Source organism: Tachysurus vachellii, chromosome 8 (genome assembly GCF_030014155.1).
Source record: "Tachysurus vachellii isolate PV-2020 chromosome 8, HZAU_Pvac_v1, whole genome shotgun sequence".
Classification (NCBI taxonomy): Eukaryota; Metazoa; Chordata; class Actinopteri; order Siluriformes; family Bagridae; genus Tachysurus; species Tachysurus vachellii.
Window position 1 is genome coordinate 4,692,043 of NC_083467.1, and position 21,591 is coordinate 4,713,633.

The 21,591-nt window shown below is 38.0% G+C and overlaps 1 protein-coding gene across 1 annotated transcript; it reads left to right on the top strand.

The window, feature by feature from the left end:
• Positions 1-1,290: 1,290 nt before the first annotated feature.
• On the top strand, positions 1,291-19,117 carry LOC132849865 (interferon alpha/beta receptor 1a-like). The gene is made up of 7 exons (XM_060875800.1): positions 1,291-1,509; positions 7,206-7,341; positions 8,252-8,442; positions 9,301-9,461; positions 11,706-11,853; positions 17,297-17,454; positions 18,376-19,117. The coding sequence occupies exons 1-7, from the start codon at positions 1,452-1,454 to the stop codon at positions 18,700-18,702; spliced, it is 1,179 nt and encodes a 392-aa protein (XP_060731783.1). The 5' UTR covers positions 1,291-1,451; the 3' UTR covers positions 18,703-19,117.
• Positions 19,118-21,591: the final 2,474 nt, after the last annotated feature.

Here is a 21,591-nt window from a genome sequence, read left to right on the forward strand (position 1 = left end):
ATGAGGCCGACTCTGAGAAATCTAGAGATTTACCAGCTCCAGTCAGACTCTGCAATACTAAAGAGGAGATGTGAACTCCATGTGATCTTTTGCATCTATACAACATTTGTCTGACTGTATATTTAAAATCACACCCTCCAGTGTCATCCATATGAGGTTGGTTTCCCCTTTGAGTCTGGTTCCTCTCAAGGTTTCTTCCTTTACCATCTAAGGGAGTTTTTCCTCCCCACAGTCACCTCTGAGTCATCTCAGACTTGCTCACTGGGGATAAATACATACACACTGTGAACTAAATCTATCTAATATTAATCTTGAATTTTGCGTTCTAGTAATCTTTATATTATTCTTTATATTAACCTTTTGTTCTATGTTTATGTTCTGTAAAGCTGCTTTGAGACAATGTCAATGGTAAAAAGTGCTATACAAATAAACTTGAATTGAATTGTACTTTACAATCTCAAAAACAACTCAGTGTGCAGCCTGTGTTCCTTCTGAATCAATGCTCTGTTCAGTCATTTAGATTTTAGTAGCTTCAATTATCTATCTATCTATCTATCTATCTATCTATCTATCTATCTATCTATCTGTCTATCTATCCATCTATCTATAGATATTTATGTATGTGACAAATTTGAATTTGATTATCACATTGTGAATGTATATATTTATATCATCAGCTTTAACATTAAATCCTTCATTAATAGATGCTCCTGTTCATCAGTGTCTTGTAGAAGGTTGGATTAGGTTGGAGAAGCTTGGTGAAGGTTGGAGAAGGTTGAAATAATAATATATTTATATAAAACTGCAGTAATTGTGTGTAAACAAAGTGAAGTGTTGAGTATCACCACGAGATGATGGTGAATTATCTCTCAGCTGTTGGTCTTTTCCTAAAACAGGGCTACACAGGGACATGTGGCACCCATTTTATTTATAATCTATGCTTTTTAGGCCTGAGGTTTATTTTGTTTATTGTTTATAGTCTGCGAGCGGCCATGTTGGTGCGACGTCGAGGGCAGCGCACGTGCTGTGATGAAGGGTTTCTTTTTGTCGAATGCAGCAATTAAACAAACCTTTAGGTGGCGCTATATGAACATGGTGCATCGATCATAACCAGGAATTAAAAACACACACGGGACACAAATGAGTATGTTTTCTTCACCCGTATTGCGACAAATCCCGCCTTCTGCGTTAGGGTTGGCTGGAGAAGCTGATTGACGTGACGTCCTCCATACTGACTGTAAGAATCACTGACCAATCACAGCGCAGAGCTCGAGAGCGCACGGAATGCGGATGTGATGTAAATGTTGTCGAGGTTGATACCAAAACATATCCGAAGTAGCGTTTTTACTTCGTGAGTCGACGGATGCCTTGTTTTTATTTACCAGACGAACAGGAGATGTTCGGCTGTATTTAGGAGCTAATAATCAGCAGGTAAAGTTTTAACAGTGAACATGGAGCTGCTCGCGCTGTTGTGTGTTTGTGCTCTGATGCTGTGCAAGACATCAGTCGGTAGGTGACATTCTGTTATTGTTATATTATATATTATATATTTATATTAAAACTGATTGGAAACTGTGTTCACAAACAAAAATACTAAATACATAATAAATAATGTGCATTAAGTCTTTAAAGTGATATATTATTAATAAAACTCATGTTCTGCTAAGTTATGACACATTAAACTTTCCAGCAGAGGTCAAATTGTCCTGAGGAAAATAGGAAGGTTAAACATGGATAGATAGATAGATAGATAGAGAGATAGATAGATAGAGAGAGAGAGAGAGAGAGAGAGAGAGTGTGTGTACACTTTATTTCGTCCCGGAGGACGGACACACTCGTACTCACACTCGTACACACACACACACACACACACACACACACACACACACACACACAGTAAAAAGACACACTTATTTGTATAAAACTTCCCCATACATAACATTAATATGAACTCTCATTATTACTAAAAAGTAGTAGTATTTTCCATGTCTAAAAATGATGGTTTTACTGAAATATGTAAATATATAAAGCCACTAAGATCTAAAATATGTAGATTTTTGTTGAAGACAAAAAAAAACTGTGACATGAAGCAAGGAAGAAGGAAAAAATCTTTCCAAAAACAATACTAGTTTAAGGCATTAGTGCAGTAACTATAGTGATTATGATTTTTATCTCATGCAGAAAGAGCTACAGAAATTCAATTCAGTTTATTTGTATAGCACTTTTAACAGTTCACATTGTGTCAAAGCAGATTTACATAAATATGAAATGTATATTATTTAGTCCTGAAAAAGAGATTTGGGGATGAATTACACCTTATATTTTGTTTAAAAAAAAAAAAAAAAAGAACAAGCCTGAAATTGAATATCCATAAGAGCGGATTAAACTCTGCATATAAGAGTTAAAAACAGTTCTGTACAACACCAAAATTTCTATATTTAAAGGTTTAATTTAAAGTTCACCCTATCTGAAAAAATAAACAGACATATTATTGCTTTAATCTGATGGTTACATATATTTTGATGACTTTTCCTGTTCATCCAATGAAAATAAGCCCCACCCCATCTCTTCTTGCTCAAGTCGCAGCTTGTTAGCAGAAGACAGTTCATCAGTTATTGTTTTTTATTATATTAATTTGTTTGTTTAAAGGGGGGAATTAGTGGACGTTGGTGATTAAGCGACATGGCACACTCAAGAATTACAAGAATTATAATTGATTGTAACTTCATGTGTACTCTGCTTGTGGGATAAGTGAAATCATGCTTTCGGCGAGTGCTACGATTTTTATTTTATTTATTTTTTATCCAAACCCCAAAGCCTCCTGTAAATACTGCTTCCTTCCTCTTTTACCTCTTTCTTCTGCTTTTTTTATTGTTGTTAACTGTTTAACAATTAAAGATTCAGTATGTACAGTGTAATGTTCAGAAGTCTTGCCAAGTATTGCTTTTAAAAAAAACAGCTTTCAAAAATATTAAAGTATTTTTTCTTTATAGAACACATTTAGCTGTAACAGAAAAATATATCAAAAGAAATTTAGTTTAAAACTAATTTTTTACTGACTCAATTATGCAGAAGCTAGCAGCCTAGATGCAGAATCTAGGACAAAATTACTATTTTTAAAAATGAGGGTGAAATTATTTTTTTCAGCACTGTATATATTGTTCTTATTGATTATCTATCCAGAAACAACTCACTTTACATTGTTAATTCATTCCAAGACTCCTGATTTATATCCATGTAAATAAGACAATATTTTTTTATTTCTATTTTTTTCAATGATTTTATAAATTACTTATATATTTTAACATTTATTTTAATGTGTGATTTTATAGGTTTTTAATATTGTTTCCTGACTGCCATTCAGCTGCATAAACTGACATTAGTTGAATTTCATTGTGTTTTCTGTGTTATTATGAACGAAAATATGAACAAAATCTGCACTCAGACACATTTTGCAGCTGGAGCAGAACTCGGAGAAAATTACCACATCCTTAGTCTACAAACATGATTGTGTAACTGAGTCACGAGTGAAAGAATATGTCTCGGTGCTCTGTGTGTGTGTTAGTGTTTGTGTGCGTTTTGAAAGCTGAGCAATGTTTAGATAGTTTTGACTGAAGTTTCAGGGTGTTCGTCATGATCTCCAGCGGCCCGACTGTAAAAACAGGTTTAGATCTTCTTCCTCTAGCTGAGTGTTTTTTTGTCTGAATTTTAATTTGATTTGTTTTTGAGATTGATCTGTTTCTTGCTGGTGGCCACATTCATGCACACCCACTCATGCACACACACTCACAAACACTGGCACACACTCACACACTCCTACAGTGAAGACATACAGTTGTGGTTAGAGGGTACAGTTATAGTTACACACACAAATCCTGAGGTGTGTCTGAGAAACATGTTTTTTATTACTATAGAATGACTAATAGTCGTGTGACATTATATGAAAGCTGTAGCAAATATCCTTTTCTCACTCTCACTCACTGTTTCACGTGTGCGTGTGTATCAGCAGTGCTTCGTGTCTGAACGTTGGCTCTGCTAAAAGTCAGATGGAAAGTACCTGATGCTGAACTTCATGAGAAGGAACATGCTAAAAAAAATTCTACATGTTGAGTGATGTTTCAGTCTTACACAAATGTTCTTCAGTAGTTTGGTGGAGCTTCCAGATATCTGGCAGCCATGTTAATCAGTAGCAGTGAAAAATAAGATCACTGAGTCCAGAACAGTCAGAGATGTTTGTAAAGGCTCATGTAAAGTCCTTTATGTCTAGCTGTTTAAACTCCTTTATGTTCTGGGTTAATGTAATGTAAGTGATATCACTATGCAAACTGAAAACAAAAAGTAAACAATACAAATTGATGCAGAAAGAAATTAAGTGCATGTTCTAGTGTATGAAAGTGATTGTGAATGGCTGCCGAGTTTGTCCATTTTCTAATATTAACAAGCGACACACACACGCACACATACATACACACACACACATACATACACACACACATACACACACACATACACACACACATACATACACACATACATACACACACACACATACACACACACATACATACACACACATATACACACATACATACACACACACACACACACACACACACACACACATGCATACATACATTCATACATTCACACATACGCTGTTACGACCCCAAATGGTGTTTAGGGGTATGGTTGGGATGTAACAATATGAAATGATTATAAAGTTAGATTTCTGGTGTGTATGTGGCAATCAACGACAAGGACAACAAATAGTGGGCAAAACCTGTCTCTATTATCATACAAATGGTGGTGACAAAAGTGGTAATATGTATGATATCTACAGAAACAAGATAACAAAAAGCACAAAGGGGAAAAGAGCCATGAGCGGTGCCAAAACAAAGAAATTAGCAAAACAAAACTGTGCTAGCTTGAACATAACCCTCTAACCTGAACTACAAAGAAAAGTAATAAAAACAAATCTTCAGCGTCGATGACGCCCTAACTAACCTATACTTCCTATAAAAACAAAAGATACAGAGGGTGGCACGCGCTCCTAACCTAGTGTGTCTAATACAGAAAAGCTTACCTGCGTGCTGCACAATGTATGTCACGTGACGTACTCACCTGTCCAGTTTTCCCCAAAATAAACAAAGTTATATCCACAAAGCGAAGAACACAGGCATCCAGATGCAGAACGAGTGACCCGCAAGTCACGTACACAAAGTGACCCTCAAGTCACGTACACAAAGTGACCCTCAAGTCACGTACACAAAGTGACCCTCAAGTCACGTACACAAAGTGACCCTCAAGTCACGTACACAAAGTGACCCTCAAGTCACGTACACAAAGTGACCCTCAAGTCACGTACACAAAGTGACCCTCAAGTCACGTACACAAAGTGACCCTCAAGTCACGTACACAAAGTGACCCTCAAGTCACGTACACAAAGTGACCCTCAAGTCACGTACACAAAGTGACCCGCAAGTCACGTACACAAAGTGACCCTCAAGTCACGTACACAAAGTGACCCTCAAGTCACGTACACAAAAAAAAACTAACAAATTGGGATACATGAACAGTCTGACATACTAAAACCGAATGAACAACCATAGAGCCCACTAACAAATTAGCACACATCTTTCTCCTTCTGTTTCTGTCTCTGTTTCTGATTCTAATCCTGATTCTGATTCTGGTTGATTGGTGGATCGACGGGTGATGTCACACAGGATAATGAAGATTGACAGGAGATGCCCAATGGTAGGATCTGAAAAGATAGATAGTGGAGAAAAGAGAGAGAGAGAGAACAAGAACAAGCAAAACAGCGAACCCACAAACATAGTTCGTAACATACGCACACACACACACATACACACACGCACATACACATACGCACATACACACATACACATACACCCATACACAAATACACACACACCTATACAAATACATACAAACACACACCTCAGCTTTGGTGTGAAGCTTCTCAGATGTGAAAAGGTGTTTTAACAGATCTGTAAATTTAGATCTGTGAACTAATCCCACTGATTTCAGAGCAGATTTACTAACACAATAAAGCTCCAGTAACAGGAATCATTATAATGAGCAAAGATAAACATTACAAATAATTTCTCTTCATTACATCATTTAAATCTTTTTAATATGTTCAACAAATTCAGAGACTTTCAATCAGGCCTCAGGAAAACCGACTAGGCATTTTTTTTCCCCCTAATGATAACGATGATATTTATTGCCCTTATTTTTGCAGGTCCAGGGCTGTGGTTTTGGGGCCCTTATATCATTACTACAAAGAAAGAACTCGCTTTATATTGCTAATTCATTACACATTAAGTGAAACAACAACTTAAATCGAATAAAACGCTTTAAAAAAACGACCTAGACATCTCATAAACCCAGACAAAGCAACCCTGTAATGTCGATAATACACCTAATGGTTAGAGAGTCCGACTCCTAACCCTAAGGTTGTGGGTTCGAGTCTCGGGCTGGCAATACAAAGACTGAGGTGCCCATGAGCAAGGCACCGAACCCCCCCAACTGCATAAATGGCTGCCCACTGCTCCGGGTGTGTGTTCATGGTGTGTGTGTGTTCACTGCTGTGTGTGTGCACTTAGGATGGGTTAAACGCAGAGAACAAATTCTGAGTATGGGTCACCGTACTTAGTCGTATGTCACTTTCACTTCACTTCACTTCACTAAATCGCGTATCTTTTCAATAGGTAATCCACAAAAAGTGCTGGATGAGCTGAAATTCATCCCTTATCATCCTTTTTATGGAGTTTTATTGTAGCCACCTCATCTTCCACCGATACAGCATGACACTTAAAGCAACGAGTTACTGAGATAAACAACACTTACACAAACACAAGTTTGAATAAACTGGCATGAATTTTTAAAAAAATGTTGAAGCTTTTAAATGAATTCTGTTATTTTATTATTTTTTTATACATTTTAACATTTATGTTTTATGTGAATTTGTGTTTTTAAAATTTATTTTTAGGTGATATTTCTATTTTTGTATGGGTTAATTAAGTTTTTTTTTTTTTTTTTGCTGACTCAATAAAGCTGCATAAACTGATGGTAGTTGAATTTTACTTTTCTCTTTTATCCCTAAAAAAACAACTTAAATTTGAATAAAAAATTCTAAAAGAATATCTGTACTAATCATAATGTAAATATCTCTGTGACTGCAGTGTGTGCGGCGTTACCTGTCCCGCAGAACGTAACTCTTTGGACGCTCAACATGAATTACGTGCTGAAGTGGGACTGGGACACGGCTCAGGCACCGGACGACACTCGCAACGTTACCTTCACTGCTCAGTATCTGGCGTAAGATGACACTGTATTCATTATTAAACTATCTGCTTTTCTAATGGTCAGATGTTTTAATAACTACATTTATTATAGATAAGAGGATTTTTTTTTTTTGCTTCTGTTGTCTGATGCCGATATCATAATAATGTAGAATCTAAAACCACAGTGTTATGATAGAACTTTCTGATCAAACCGATAAAGACGCTCTAGATGACTGAGCAGACTAATATTCACCACACATGAACATTACAGATGTGTCTTTGGGTGTATGGTGTATAATTTACCTATTTTTAATGATCTTTTACAATTATGCATTTTTAGTAATAGCAGTGCTGAGAAGATCCCTCCATTTTTTTCCCACGTTCCTTAATGAAACGCCTGGGTGGCTTGTAATTCCCAACTTCCATCCATAGTATTTAAACAAAAAGCCTTTCAATTAGAAATTACTGCTTGTCTACTCTCTAGTCTTCTGTTCTGTCCTTCCCGTTTCCTGCCATAAGTGATGTCAAATCGATAAGCAAGATCTCACTTCTTACTGTTTATTACTTATTTGTTGTAGATCAATCCACATACACTGTACAGTTCGAAAATATGATATGAAATATTGATTTCCTCACAATAAAGTTTACTTCTTCATGATATTTAGATAGATCTTGTTTTTATTTGTGCATTAAAATCTATTTGGTTGAACCCCAAATGCCTTCCGATTTGCAAGTACATAAAGTATCATAATCAATCAATCAACCCATCGATCAATCAGTTATTTGGTTCATTATTTGTGGCTTCTCGAATCATGTGTAAATAAAGGAATAAAGCAGTATTTGTCTTTAGTAGTTAATAGTAATAGTATCTTAGTATAAAGCTTGCAATGCATCAGTCATTCATTTTTTTCTTCTTAATCAACCTTACTCTTGTACAATTTCAGGATGTTTAAGCTGAAAAAGCCCAAAAACAAGCAGGACTGGAAACCTCTGTGTGAGTTGACGCCTGAGCACGTCTGTGATTTTTCTTCAGTACAGCTGCATTATCTGGGCGTGTGGCTGCTTCGTCTCAGGGCTCAGAGCGGACAGAACGTCTCGCCCTGGGTCAAGATCGAGTTCTGTCCAGACAGAGATGGTGAGATTTCACTCAGTTATTAGAAAGTTTTTCTGGTCAGATGGAAAAATATTTCCGATGGCTTCAGTCACCTAAAAAATGATTTGTTGAACTTTGCTCCAGACTTTAGGGAATTGTACTGTAATTGGATTTCATTCAAAAGTGCACAGTTCTTGTTACCTAAACATCATCTTGATGGATGCTAATTTGAAGTGATGACTCCCTTCTGGTGTAAATCTGAGAGTAACATTTAATAAACAAATAAAAGATTGATTTTCTATTAACCCCTTTTTTCCCCAGTACACTGCTGTTTAAGTCTGATATAAAGTGAGTCAGGACTCTGTTGGCTTTCGGTGTGAGACGTGTGTTTTTCCTTCTGTTGTTAACCTTACACAGAACAAACAATGGGCGAACACTTATGAACAAATTCTTGGGTGTCTCAGAGAGCAGAAATAGGTCTTTCTTTGAAAATACAAGCATTTATGTGAAAAAAAAACATTTTCTATAAATATATTGCCCCATATAGGCTAGACATAAACAGATATGATTATGCACTACACGTTCTTGAAGCTCTGCATGTCTTTTATATGAGCTTTGTATTGACCACCACAAAGGTGTTCAATACTGACCATGGACACAACCATGCAAGTCTATTTCAGCTGCAAACACACGAGACTGAACAGATATCAGTATCTGCTGACGGTTCAGAATCACAGGTGTGGTTCTTTAGCAGCTCATTTGACTGACAGAAGCTCTGAACTGGAGAGTCATAAACATGAACTGAACCACAGGCTTGGTGTTTGAAGAATTTCTTTGAGTTTTGTTTAGATGAATTCAGGATTGAGGATTTGAGCTAAACTTTTTTTTAATGCCCCGCAGCTGTCATCGGGCCACCCTCTGCAGTTAACGTGACCCCTGTGAAAGGCTTGCTGCAGGTAGCGATCTCCGACCCTCTGACCTTCACCAACAGCTCCATGAAGGATCAACTACCAGATTTAAACTACATTATAGAGTACTGGAAAAAGAGCTCTTCAGCAGAGGTACACACACACACACACACACACACCTATTTGTAACAAACTTTACCGGATGTTTCCTCTGGCACTACAGATCTTCATGAGTAAGTTTTGAAGCAGCGATTGCGGTCGATGAGTAAATGAGACACCGCTGATGATTAGTGATTGTGTTCATTGTTTTTTTTTTCTGTTTGGGTTCTTTTCATGCTTTCACTTCCCAAATTTTATTTTAAAATAATCAAACCATTGCTATAACCTGACCACAGCTTTAAAAACAATGAAAACTTGTACCCTGTTGACATTTTCTTTCAATTCCTCTTTTCTTTTGACTTTCCATGACATAACTGCATCATCCTTATTCTATATGTGACGTGATTGTTGGTGCTAAAAATCCTGCTTTGAATATTTATATAACTTCTGATCTGGGAGTCTTTAGAGTTTTTACATGCTTTTGATGCTTTAAAGATCTGTAGAGGGAAAGGCCTTGTTGGAGAGACAGGTTATCAGAGAACAGACAGACTTGTAGGAGCTGACAGAAAGACTATGGTAACACAGATAATGACTCTGTGCTGTTGTGGTGAGCAGAAAAGCATCTCAGAATGTACATGTCGAATCTTCACGTGGATGAGCTACAACATCAGAACAACTGTCAGGTCGTCTCCAAGAAGCTCAGGCTGCTGTGGGAACAGACTCACTAACACCGGACAGGTGAAGACTGATGAATCTGGGTTTCTGCTGAAGCACACAGGTGGTAGAGGCAGAATTGGGCACCAACAGCCTTGTGTCAGCAATCCAGGCTGCTGGAGGTGGTGTAATGGTGTGAATGGTGTCTTTGAGCCTTTGACAGCATTCATTTATCTCTTGACTGGTGCAGTCTATATGAGCTTTGTTGCTGATCATGATCGTCTCATGATGGTCACAATTTAGCATCTTCTAAATGTTACGTGCAGCAGGATGATGCATCACAAAGCAAAAGCCTTCTCATGCTGAATCATGACGATGACAATGACCTCACTGTTCTTCAGTGGCTCTTCCAGTCACTGGATTTAAATCTGGGATGTGTTAGAATGGGAGATATACAGCATGAAATTGCACATGAAAAATCTGCAGGCATTGCGTGATGTGACACTGTAGTCAACAAGGTGCGAAATATTAAAGGAGCTTCTCTGACGTCATTTGGAATCCATACAAGGAAGAGTCAAGGCTTTTCTGATAGTATCAGAATCACATTTTTTTTTTCTAATATAACTTTTAGTTATGCTTTTGAACCTGTAGAGTTTGTCACATGCACTTTTAATATTTTCCCTTTTGTTATACCTAGTTTAACTGGCTGAGCTGCATTGTTGGGCTGTGAAATGTACCCAGTTTATTTTTAGTGCCTAACTACTGCACATACTTCTGAAATAATCAGTCACAGCAATAATCAGTTTAATAATCAGTCACAGCACTAATCAGTTTAATAATCAGTCACAGCACTAATCCGTTTAATAATCAGTCACAGCACTAATCAGTTTAATAATCAGTCACAGCACTAATCAGTTTAATAATCAGTCACAGCACTAATCAGTTTAATAATCAGTCACAGCACTAATCAGTTTAATAATCAGTCACAGCACTAATCAGTTTAATAATCAGTCACAGCACTAATCAGTTTAATAATCAGTCACAGCACTAATCAGTTTAATAATCAGTCACAGCAATAATCAGTTTAATAATCAGTCACAGCACATTCAGTTCCATTCAGTTCCTGTTTTTAAACACCTGTTAATGCTCTCAGGTGTTTACAAAAGAGCAGCACTGGCAACGTTTCCACAATAAAATATATGGTGTGTCCCAATTTGCAAAATTAAACTCTGTTGTATGGGAATTGTGTGTAGTAAATAGTGCAAGTTGTATGTTCATACTGTAAATTTCCACACCGTGAAGAAGTAGTGTGGAACGTTGGACACTACGCTTACATAGCGGAGAAGGGGCAGTGCTACCAGGCGCTGACTCTGGATGAGAAATCATTTTTAAGATGGCTGATGACACTCCGGTGGACGAGGCATCTTTCAAACTTCTTTTGGGAAACAGCTTAAACATCCTCTTACGTTTGAGACGATACGACCCTTCTAACATTTACACACTGGGCGCTAGAGAACACAGCGCATAGTGTAAGCGTGTAGCATGTTGAACGTCATTTGGGATTCAGTAATAGATTAGCTAACGGATTAGCATTCATCTTCTCTGTCTCACTTCTGTAAACTTTTTCTGTTTCTCTTTGTACAGATGGCTAATAATCTAACAAGTGCCAATAATCTGGTGATTCTGCCTGGGCTGGAGAGCTGGACGTGGTACTGCGTGAGAGTGCAGTCTAAGGAAGATTATTACAAGAAGACCAGTGCTTTCAGTCCCACATACTGCATTCAGACAGACGGTAAGTTTAGGACAAAAAAAATAAATAAACAGTTTAATGGTTGCAGGGGTTTGTAAAGTTGCTGGTCTGTAAAGTCTGGATGAACATTCAGTTCACCCAAATTTAGATGTATGAATTTTGGATATTCTGTTCTCTAATTATATTATTGTACACTCTGAAGTACTGAATCTCTAGTCTTGAAAAGCGATCAAGAAACCTGTCAATTAGAGGTCAAGAGGCTTTTAATATTATTTCCACCATATTATAGCAGTGAAGTACACAGTGTAATAAAACAATGTTCCTCCAGGACCCTGATGCTACATAAAGACACAGAGTTACATAAATCTACAAAGAACTAAAGGCTAAAAAGAGTAAAAAAAAATTAACCTGTTGACGTAAAAGCTTCTTGATTTTAACTAAAGTGCATGTGTGCAGCCAAAACTTTCAGACTGAGTGCAAAGATATATTTACCATTACAGCATTTGGCAGACACCCTTATCCAGAGCAACTTACATTTTTTTCTCAACTAAGCAACTGGTAGTGAAGGGTACGGTGGCCGAGAAGTGCAAAACACATTAACAAATCCCAAAACAAATTAACACATCCGAAAACAAATTAACACATCCAAAAACACATTAACAAATCCGAAAACACATTAACAAATCCGAAAACAAATTAACAAATCTGAAAACACAACGACAAGTCAGACAACCCAGAAACGGTAGTGTATCGTTTTTGAATGGAAACTTACCGATCATTGGACAAGACACCTGTCACTCAAGATATACAGGTATGGAATCTTATGTGTAATGTGTAAAGTTCTCCATTTAAATATAAGAAAATAACAGAATTAATCCACAGTAATCCATTCCATCCATCCATTCCAACTTTTCCCTGCGGCAGACTGTTGAACTTCATGAGTGACAGGTGTCTTGTCCAATCACAAACTATACCAACCGCTTCCGGGTTGTCTGAAATGTCGTTGTGTTTTCTGATTTGTTAATGTGTTTTCTGATTTGTTAATGTGTTTTCTGATTTGTTAATGTGTTTTCTGATTTGTTAATGTGTTTCGTGCACCGATTCAGACAACCCGGAAGCGGTAGGTGTACTTTGTGAATGGAAACTTACCGATCATTGGACAAGACACCTGTCATTAAAGATATACAGGTGAATGAAAGGTGTCTCGTCCGATGATGGTAAGTTTCCATTCACAAACTATACCAACCGCTTCCGGGTTGTCTGACTTGTTAATGTGTTTTCAGATTTGTTAATTTGTTTTCGGATTTGTTAATTTGTTTTCGGATTTGTTAATTTGTTTTGGGATTTGTTAATGTGTTTTGGTATTTGTTAATGTGTTTTGGTATTTGTTAATGTGTTTTGGGATTTGTTAATTTGTTTTGGTATTTGTTAATGTGTTTTCAGATTTGTTAATTTGTTTTGCACTTCCTGGCCACCATAGAAGGGCCTTGCTCATGGGCCCAGCAGTGACAGTTTGGTGGACCTGAGATTAGAAAATTAGTAATTTTCCGATTGGTATTCCCAACACCTTAACCACTAGGCCACCACATACAGTATATAGTTGAGTATATAGTTGAGTACGAGTGAACGTCAGTGTCAGTCCCTGAGTGTTGAGGAGTCTAAAACTCTTAAGAAAGCTCTTGTTGAAGGTGATATCACACGTATTAGTCCAATGTTCATCCAATTCAGAGACGTACTGATACGTTTGGTTTGCGTGCTCTATGGGTGGGTTCTTATGATGTGCAGGACTGGAAAATTCAAATTCACAGCTCAGAAATAAGGTGAGAGAAAATGAAATAATCCTATGTGTGTAAATGTAAAAGGAGTCAGCACTAAATAAACAATGAACTAAATAATTTCATGGTTAAAATATTGTGTGTGTGTGTGTATGTGTGTGTGTGTCCATGGTAACATGGGCGTAGCAGTGTTGTGTTCTGCCTTGATGTGACTTCCAGGCTTTTTCCAGGTGCTTTACCTGTTACACAACAAGGCACTGCTATTTCCATATGTGACTTTTCCCAGGAAAATAAATACATTCAACATAATACATAAGTCAAATGCAGACATTTTCCCATAGTGTTTCCTGTATAAAAATAGAGCCAGCTGAATAAACAGCTGAAAATAATGACTCCTTGAGAAGAATGAAGAGTAATTTGCTTGATTATAGTCAGATATTTTCATCTCCTTTGCCTAAAATTTGTGAAGCAAACCTCCAGTTCAATCTACAGAAAACAGCAGGACATATGATAACTTCTTTCTCTTCCTAAAGGTGTTCAGTGGTTCGTGTGAGATATTTTTAGGCCTATATGAATTTGTGTAATTGTAAAAGATGAGGCGAGATCATGAGTTGTTGTGAGCCTTATTTTTGTTATTGGTTTAATTATTAAGTATTTTACATGTCAAGAAGGATGAATAGTTTTGGTGCATCTGTGAAGCATGAATGAGGTTTGTGTAGCTTATGAAAGAACAATAACACCCTTAGATCGGGAAATCTTATCAGGTCTGCACAGCAGCATTCACTGTAACTCCTCTGAAGTTGAAGTCAAGGTCACGTAGACTGTTTAGAGCAGTGTGGTTCCTGTGGGAGAATCCACACATTGTTGAAGCACAGAACATCAAGTTCACCCAGGGTCGAAACTAATCATGTAATACAAAATGCATAAATTAGCAATGAGTTAATGAATAATTAACATGGAAATAAAAACATGGTTCCCTTCTGAGTCTGGTTTCTCACAAGGTTTCTTCCTCATATGATTACAGGGATTTTTTCCTAGTCACCGTCACCTCAGGCATGTTTGTTCATTTTAAACTGTAATCTTTTAATTTTTTATTATGTTTCTATAGATATATTTCCAGTTATGCTGTATGGGTTAGAGACTGTAGCAGTGAGGAAAAGACATGAGGCAGAGATGGAGGTAGCAGAGATGAGTATGTTGAGGTTCTCTTTAGGAGTGACGAGGATGGACAGGACTAGGAACGAGCACAGCAGAGGGACAGCTCAGGTTGGCTGTTTTGGGGACAAAGAGTCAGAGAGACTAGATTGAGATGTTTGGACATGTACAGAGGAGGGAGATGGTTATATTGGTAGAAGGATGTTGGAGATGGAGCTGCCAGGCAAGAGGTCAAGAGGAAGGACAAAGAGCAGATATATGGATGTGTTAAATGAGGACATGAAGGTAACTGGTGTGAGTGTAGAGGATGCTGAGGATAGAGTTAGGTGGAAACAGATGATTTGCTGTGGTGACCCCTAATGGGAAAAGCAGAAAGTAGAAGATGTGTGTGTGTGTATATGTATATATGTATATATATGTGTATGTGTATATATGTATATATGTGTATGTGTATATATGTGTATGTATATATATATATATATATATACACACACACACACACACACACACACACACACACATATATGTATATATATATATATATATATATATATATATATATATATATATACACATATATGTGTGTGTGTGTGTGTGTATATATATATATATATATATATATATATATATATATATATATATATATATATATATATATATATATATATATATATAAAGCTGCTTTAAGACAATGTGAAAATGTGAATTGTTAAATGCGCTATACAAATAAATTTAATTAAATATTGTCTTCTCAATACAAAATGAGAATGTTTCTTCTTCTTCTTTCGGCTTTTCCCTTCAGTGGTCGCCACAGCGAATCATCTCTCTCCACCTAACCCTATCTTCTGCATCCTCAACCCTTGCACCCACTAGCTTCAAATCCTCATTAATTACATCCATATACCTCCTCTTTGGCCTTCCTCTTTGCCTCCTGCCTGGCAGCTCCATGTCCAACATTCTCCTACCAATATACTCACTCTCCCTCCTCTGAACATGTCCAAACCATCTTAATCTTTCCTCCCTAACTTTGTCCCCCAAACGTCCAACATGGGCTGTCCCTCTGATGTACTCGTTCCTAATCCTGTCCAATCTTGTCACACCCAAAGAGAACCTCAACATCTTCAGTTCGGCTACCTCTAACTCAGACTCCTGTCTCTTCTTCAGTGACACTGTCTCTAAACCATACAGCACGGCCGGTCTCACCACTGTCCTGTACACCTTCCCCTTGATTCTTGCTGATATTTTCCTATCACACAGAACTCCTGACACCTTTCTCCACCCACTCCAACCTGCCTGCACTCGCTTCTTTACTTCTTTCCCACTCTCTCCATTACAACTGACAACTCGCATGGTTAGATTTGGCAATGTTTTATGCCGGATGCCCTTCCTGACGCAACCCTCTCTATTTATCCGGGCTTGGGACCGGCACAGAAGTCACTGGACTGTGACCCCCATGGCTAGATTCAAAATGAGAATGTTTAACAGTGTAAAATGTTTAAAAAAACATAATGATAGAGGTAAGAGAAGCTTGTTTTTATATATGATTTATATTAAAGTTTGAGTTTTTATGAGCATCTCATAACTTGCACTCTGACTACAATAAAACCTCATATGTGTTCATCCAGTCTGTAGAACTGGCCTTTTCTTTATTTTAGTTTAGAAAGCTAGTCTTATCACTGATATGTCGCTGTAACCACCTGAGGTCTTTGAGGCACTTGTGAGGGAAGAAATAAGAGAGAGGGCAGAGTAGATGTGGGATGTCTAGTAGAGATGTGTTTCCACACAGAAGTGGACTGTTTTCCTGTAAACATTTTTTTATTTTTCTGATAATATGAGACACCATTTTTTAAAAATTAATAGTTATGTTTTATGTTCCAAGTTTCTGTTATCGTTTAGTAACAGCAGCTACAAGCATCTGTTCCCCCACCTCCCTCTTTTTTTTATCTCTTTTGAAAGCATGCAGCTTGTTTTTTTTACCAAGGAAACGTAAAGAAATCCCTTTTGTCCTGCCCCAAGCTGAAAAATGTCCACCCAGGAAACTTTCCTGTATCACCTTTCATTTGGAGCACCCCTCATTCAAATCCTTGTCACTATAACAACAAATAAAGAGTATTGCTAAAGAATAATACTAAATAAACAATAAACACTAATCGTAAACCTGTTTTCCATGTGGTGACACTTCCGTCAGGCCGGAGCTGTGGAAACACACACACACACACGCACGCACGCACCCACGCACCCGCACGCACCCTGGTGGTGATCTGTGTGAAATTCAGCTGTAGTGAAAGCATGTGACCAAAGTGCTGAGATCAAGTACAATTTAGTTCATACATTTGCAGGTTTGATCTGCTTACAAAGATTTTTGTGCAAAATAGAGTTTTTATAGTCCAACTCACAGAGCGGTGAGTTAAAAAATAAAACTATTTAAAATGATGCTTACAGGTTGAATCATAAAAGATCAGTTAGTATCAGTCTTATAATAAACATTAGAAACAAGGGATTTTCTGTTTTATCGTCCAGACAATTTCTTACAACAAGAATCCTTTGAGTTACAGGTCAGATCCCCTACTGGCAGATTGTTCTCTACTTCCTGCTGTCGCTGGGCGTCTGTTTCCTGGTGATCCTGTCATTCTTCATGTTCACCTTCAGAGTGGTGAAGGTGATCAAGGGCACCTTCTTTCCCTCGGTCCTGCTGCCTTCACACATCCAGGAGGTACAAATTAATATAAAAAACACAAGATGTTTGTTACGCTTTCAGATAATTTTAAAAGTTGAATCAAGCACATGAACAAGCACATGAACTGGAAGAACAGAAGCAGAACATCCTGATGAGAAGAAATCCTAACTAGTTTGGTCTCTCTTCCACCCACAACTTAACCGCCAACTAATTATAAGCCAGCATGTTACCTTCAAATCAGAAAGTTTTTATAGTTATAGAGTTCCCAAGCAGCTGCTTTCCATGTAGGCGAGGCTTTATTTCCTCATCTGTTCACCTCTGAGGCTCTGTGGAAATAATTCCTTCTGCTTATTATTCTCTCGACTAAGTGGTCATGAAAATGTACAGTCCAAACATGGTATGAAAGACCAGCAGAAAATATCAATTAAGAGTTCAAGGATGTTTCATGTTGTCATTCTGAAATAATATAGTTTAATAATTATTAAAAAAAATTGATTGCTGTTGACTCATGAGATAAAAAAGATGAATCTAGAGCGGGTCTCCTTACGTAGGGGGGAAAAAAACACTGAACAGAGTTTTCGGTTCATGATATCCTGTATATGTCTGTAACCTAGTGAACCAGTGTTAATGTATTCCTCGATAGAGACTTCAGAGCACTTTTGTACTTGAATGTAAATGTAAATAAAGGAAGAGTGCAGATTAGATGTTGTCTGGTACAGCTACAATAAAGTGTAGTTAAAATGTTTAGTCGATGCCAGCTGGCTGTTTAGTGTTATGTAGTGGGAGTCTGTGGGAATCTTCAGAATCCTGTTTCAAAGCTGATGAAGAACATAGTAATAGTTTGCATGATTGTTTTGCAGATATATTTTCTGTCATATTCCTGTTTGTTTCTTTTTGTGTGCCAGACTAATGCTCACTGCTCGCTCTTTATTTTTCTCTTTGTTTTTGCCTCATCAGTACCTTTTTGACTTGAACACCTCAGACATGCCGCGCTTGCTGAGCACTGAGCCACTGGAGATTTGCTATGATAGGCTGGAACTTCTGCCCCCTGACCCTGAGGTCACGGAGGTCCACGAGATCATCTTGGAGGTCCACCTGCCACCCGAGACCTCACAGCAAAGTCGCAGGACACACAGCCGACGCAGCAGCTGCGACTCCGGCGTTTATTCCACAGAGGGCTCGGCTCCAAGGCAGAACGAGCTCGGAGATGTGAAGGAGGAAAAACCTGAAAGGAAGATACGAGCCGAGGAGTCAGACGAAGGAGTGCAAGATATTTGCGTCTAATCTGGACGAAATGAAAACTGCTGCTGTTTGTGCCGCAATCTCTTCCTCACCTGCGTCCTGCAGAGACGTAAAAAAAAGGCTCGATAACAAACTTTGTTAGACTAGAAGTATGGAAAGAGCTGATGTCTCAGCAGGCCTGTGGAGAACAAGCTATAAACTTGTAAGAGAAGCCAGTTTATATCATTTGCATTTTTTCCAGTAATTGTTCATTATAAATGTACAGCACATTACTAAGGTAAAAGGAGGATGTGAAAATGACACATGTCAGAAAAATGGCATTATAAATTTATAATGTGAAGAACAGAAGAGTTTGCTGGTTAAAAACAGTTATATTTCTTGGAGCCAGGATGTCATAAACTGGCACATTGTCATAAACTCTTACTTGTCTTACTTTTTACAAAAATATAGGGTCTTTAAAAAATGTCCTTATACAGGGAGTGCAGAATTATTAGGCAAATGAGTATTTTGACCACATCATCCTCTTTATGCATGTTGTCTTACTCCAAGCTGTATAGGCTCGAAAGCCTACAACCAATTAAGCATATTAGGTGATGTGCATCTCTGTAATGAGAAGGGGTGTGGTCTAATGACATCTACACCCTATATCAGGTGTGCATAATTATTAGGCAACTTCCTTTCCTTTGGCAAAATGGGTCAAAAGAAGGACTTGACAGGCTCCGAAAAGTCAAAAATAGTGAGATATCTTGCAGAGGGATGCAGCACTCTTAAAATTGCCAAGCTTCTGAAGCGTGATCATCGAACAATCAAGCGTTTCATTCAAAATAGTCAACAGGGTCGCAAGAAGCGTGTGGAAAAACCAAGGCGCAAAATAACTGCCCATGAACTGAGAAAAGTCAAGCGTGCAGCTGCCAAGATGCCACTTGCCACCAGTTTTGCCATATTTCAGAGCTGCAACATCACTGGAGTGCCCAAAAGCACAAGGTGTGCAATACTCAGAGACATGGCCAAGGTAAGAAAGGCTGAAAAACGACCACCACTGAACAAGACACACAAGCTGAAACGTCAAGACTGGGCCAAGAAATATCTGAAGACTGATTTTTCTAAGGTTTTATGGACTGATGAAATGAGAGTGAGTCTTGATGGGCCAGATGGATGGGCTCGTGGCTGGATCGGTAAAGGGCAGAGAGCTCCAGTCCGACTGAGACGCCAGCAAGGTGGAGGTGGAGTACTGGTTTGGGCTGGTATCATCAAAGATGAGCTTGTGGGGCCTTTTCGGGTTGAGGATGGGGTCAAGCTCAACTCCCAGTCCTACTGCCAGTTTCTGGAAGACACCTTCTTCAAGCAGTGGTACAGGAAGAAGTCTGCATCCTTCAAGAAAAACATGATTTTCATGCAGGACAATGCTCCATCACACGCGTCCAAGTACTCCACAGCGTGGCTGGCAAGAAAGGGTCTAAAAGAAGAAAAACTAATGACATGGCCTCCTTGTTCACCTGATCTGAACCCCATAGAGAACCTGTGGTCCATCATCAAATGTGAGATTTACAAGGAGGGAAAACAGTACACCTCTCTGAAGAGTGTCTGGGAGGCTGTGGTTGCTGCTGCACGCAATGTTGACGGTGAACAGATCAAAACACTGACAGAATCCATGGATGGCAGGCTTTTGAGTGTCCTTGCAAAGAAAGGTGGCTATATTGGTCACTGATTTGTTTTTGTTTTGTTTTTGAATGTCAGAAATGTATATTAGTGAATGTTGAGATGTAATATTGGTTTCACTGGTGAAAATAAATAATTGAAATGGGTATATATTTGTTTTTTGTTAAGTTGCCTAATAATTATGCACAGTAATAGTCACCTGCACACACAGATATCCTCCTAAAATAGCTAAAACTACAAACAAACTAAAAACTACTTCCAAAAATATTCAGCTTTGCTATTAATGAGTTTTTTGGGTTCATTGAGAACATGGTTGTTGTTCAATAATAAAATTAATCCTCAAAAATACAACTTCCCTAATAATTCTGCACTCCCTGTATTGACAAATGTTGAATATGATTCTCATAGAATTGGATCTAATATATGGTCTAGATTACTTTATTCCTTTGCTTTTATCTACTTCTCTTTTTAATTTACATACTTGCATTTTCTCTCAAAAGAGAGGGACTATACAGAGTCCGTACACACTTACTATATTGGTTGTGCATTTTAAACCATGTTTGAATGAGTGGATTATTGAAAGCTGTCAGGCTGACTTATGTAAAGGATCTCTTTTTCTCCTACATAGTAAGACAATGTAACCAAGTGCTGTGCTGAGCCACTGAGGGTCAATGTTATTATGTCGTTTTTTTTGTAAAATTAAAGTTCATATTCTCAAAAAAATAAACTGTTCTCATTTCCATCTGTATAGATTTAAGCCTCAGTGATGTGGAGCTCTAAGACCTGGTTTACTAGAACACGGGACATGTTGTCCTGTGGGTGGAGCGAAGTTCAGAGAGTTTACGTTACAAGCCAATTTGTCTTCTGTAGGTTCATTGCAGTTACTGTCATATGCAATGAAATGTCTGTTGATAATTTACCCTTTTGTTTATATCATTTACCGTCTGTGATTAGTGATGTGATGAATATGACTTGGTTTTCAATGATGCATTTTTTCATTGATTTAATTTATCTGATTAAATAAGGGTCACAGTAAGTTCCCCTTTGGATCCCTCTCACAAATCTCACCCACCCCCTCAATATCTCTCAGCTGACTGGTCTGACTGATCTGACTGGTCTGAGTGGACAGGATGTCTGTATACACACCCCCTGTATATCTGTAGTGAGCAGAGAGCACATCATGTTTCTCTCCTGTTAGCCATGAACAGGCACAGACTAGACAGGCGAAGACTGGACAGGCGAAGACCGGACAGGCAAAGACCGGACAGGCAA

Bases quoted from the DNA above. Each gene is read 5' to 3' on its own strand.
- LOC132849865 (XM_060875800.1), top strand. From the start codon at position 1,452: ATGGAGCTGCTCGCGCTGTTGTGTGTTTGTGCTCTGATGCTGTGCAAG. The intron at 7,342-8,251 runs GTAAGATGACAC...GTACAATTTCAG, and splicing joins TTCACTGCTCAGTATCTGGC to GATGTTTAAGCTGAAAAAGC. The intron at 9,462-11,705 runs GTACACACACAC...CTCTTTGTACAG, and splicing joins AAAAGAGCTCTTCAGCAGAG to ATGGCTAATAATCTAACAAG.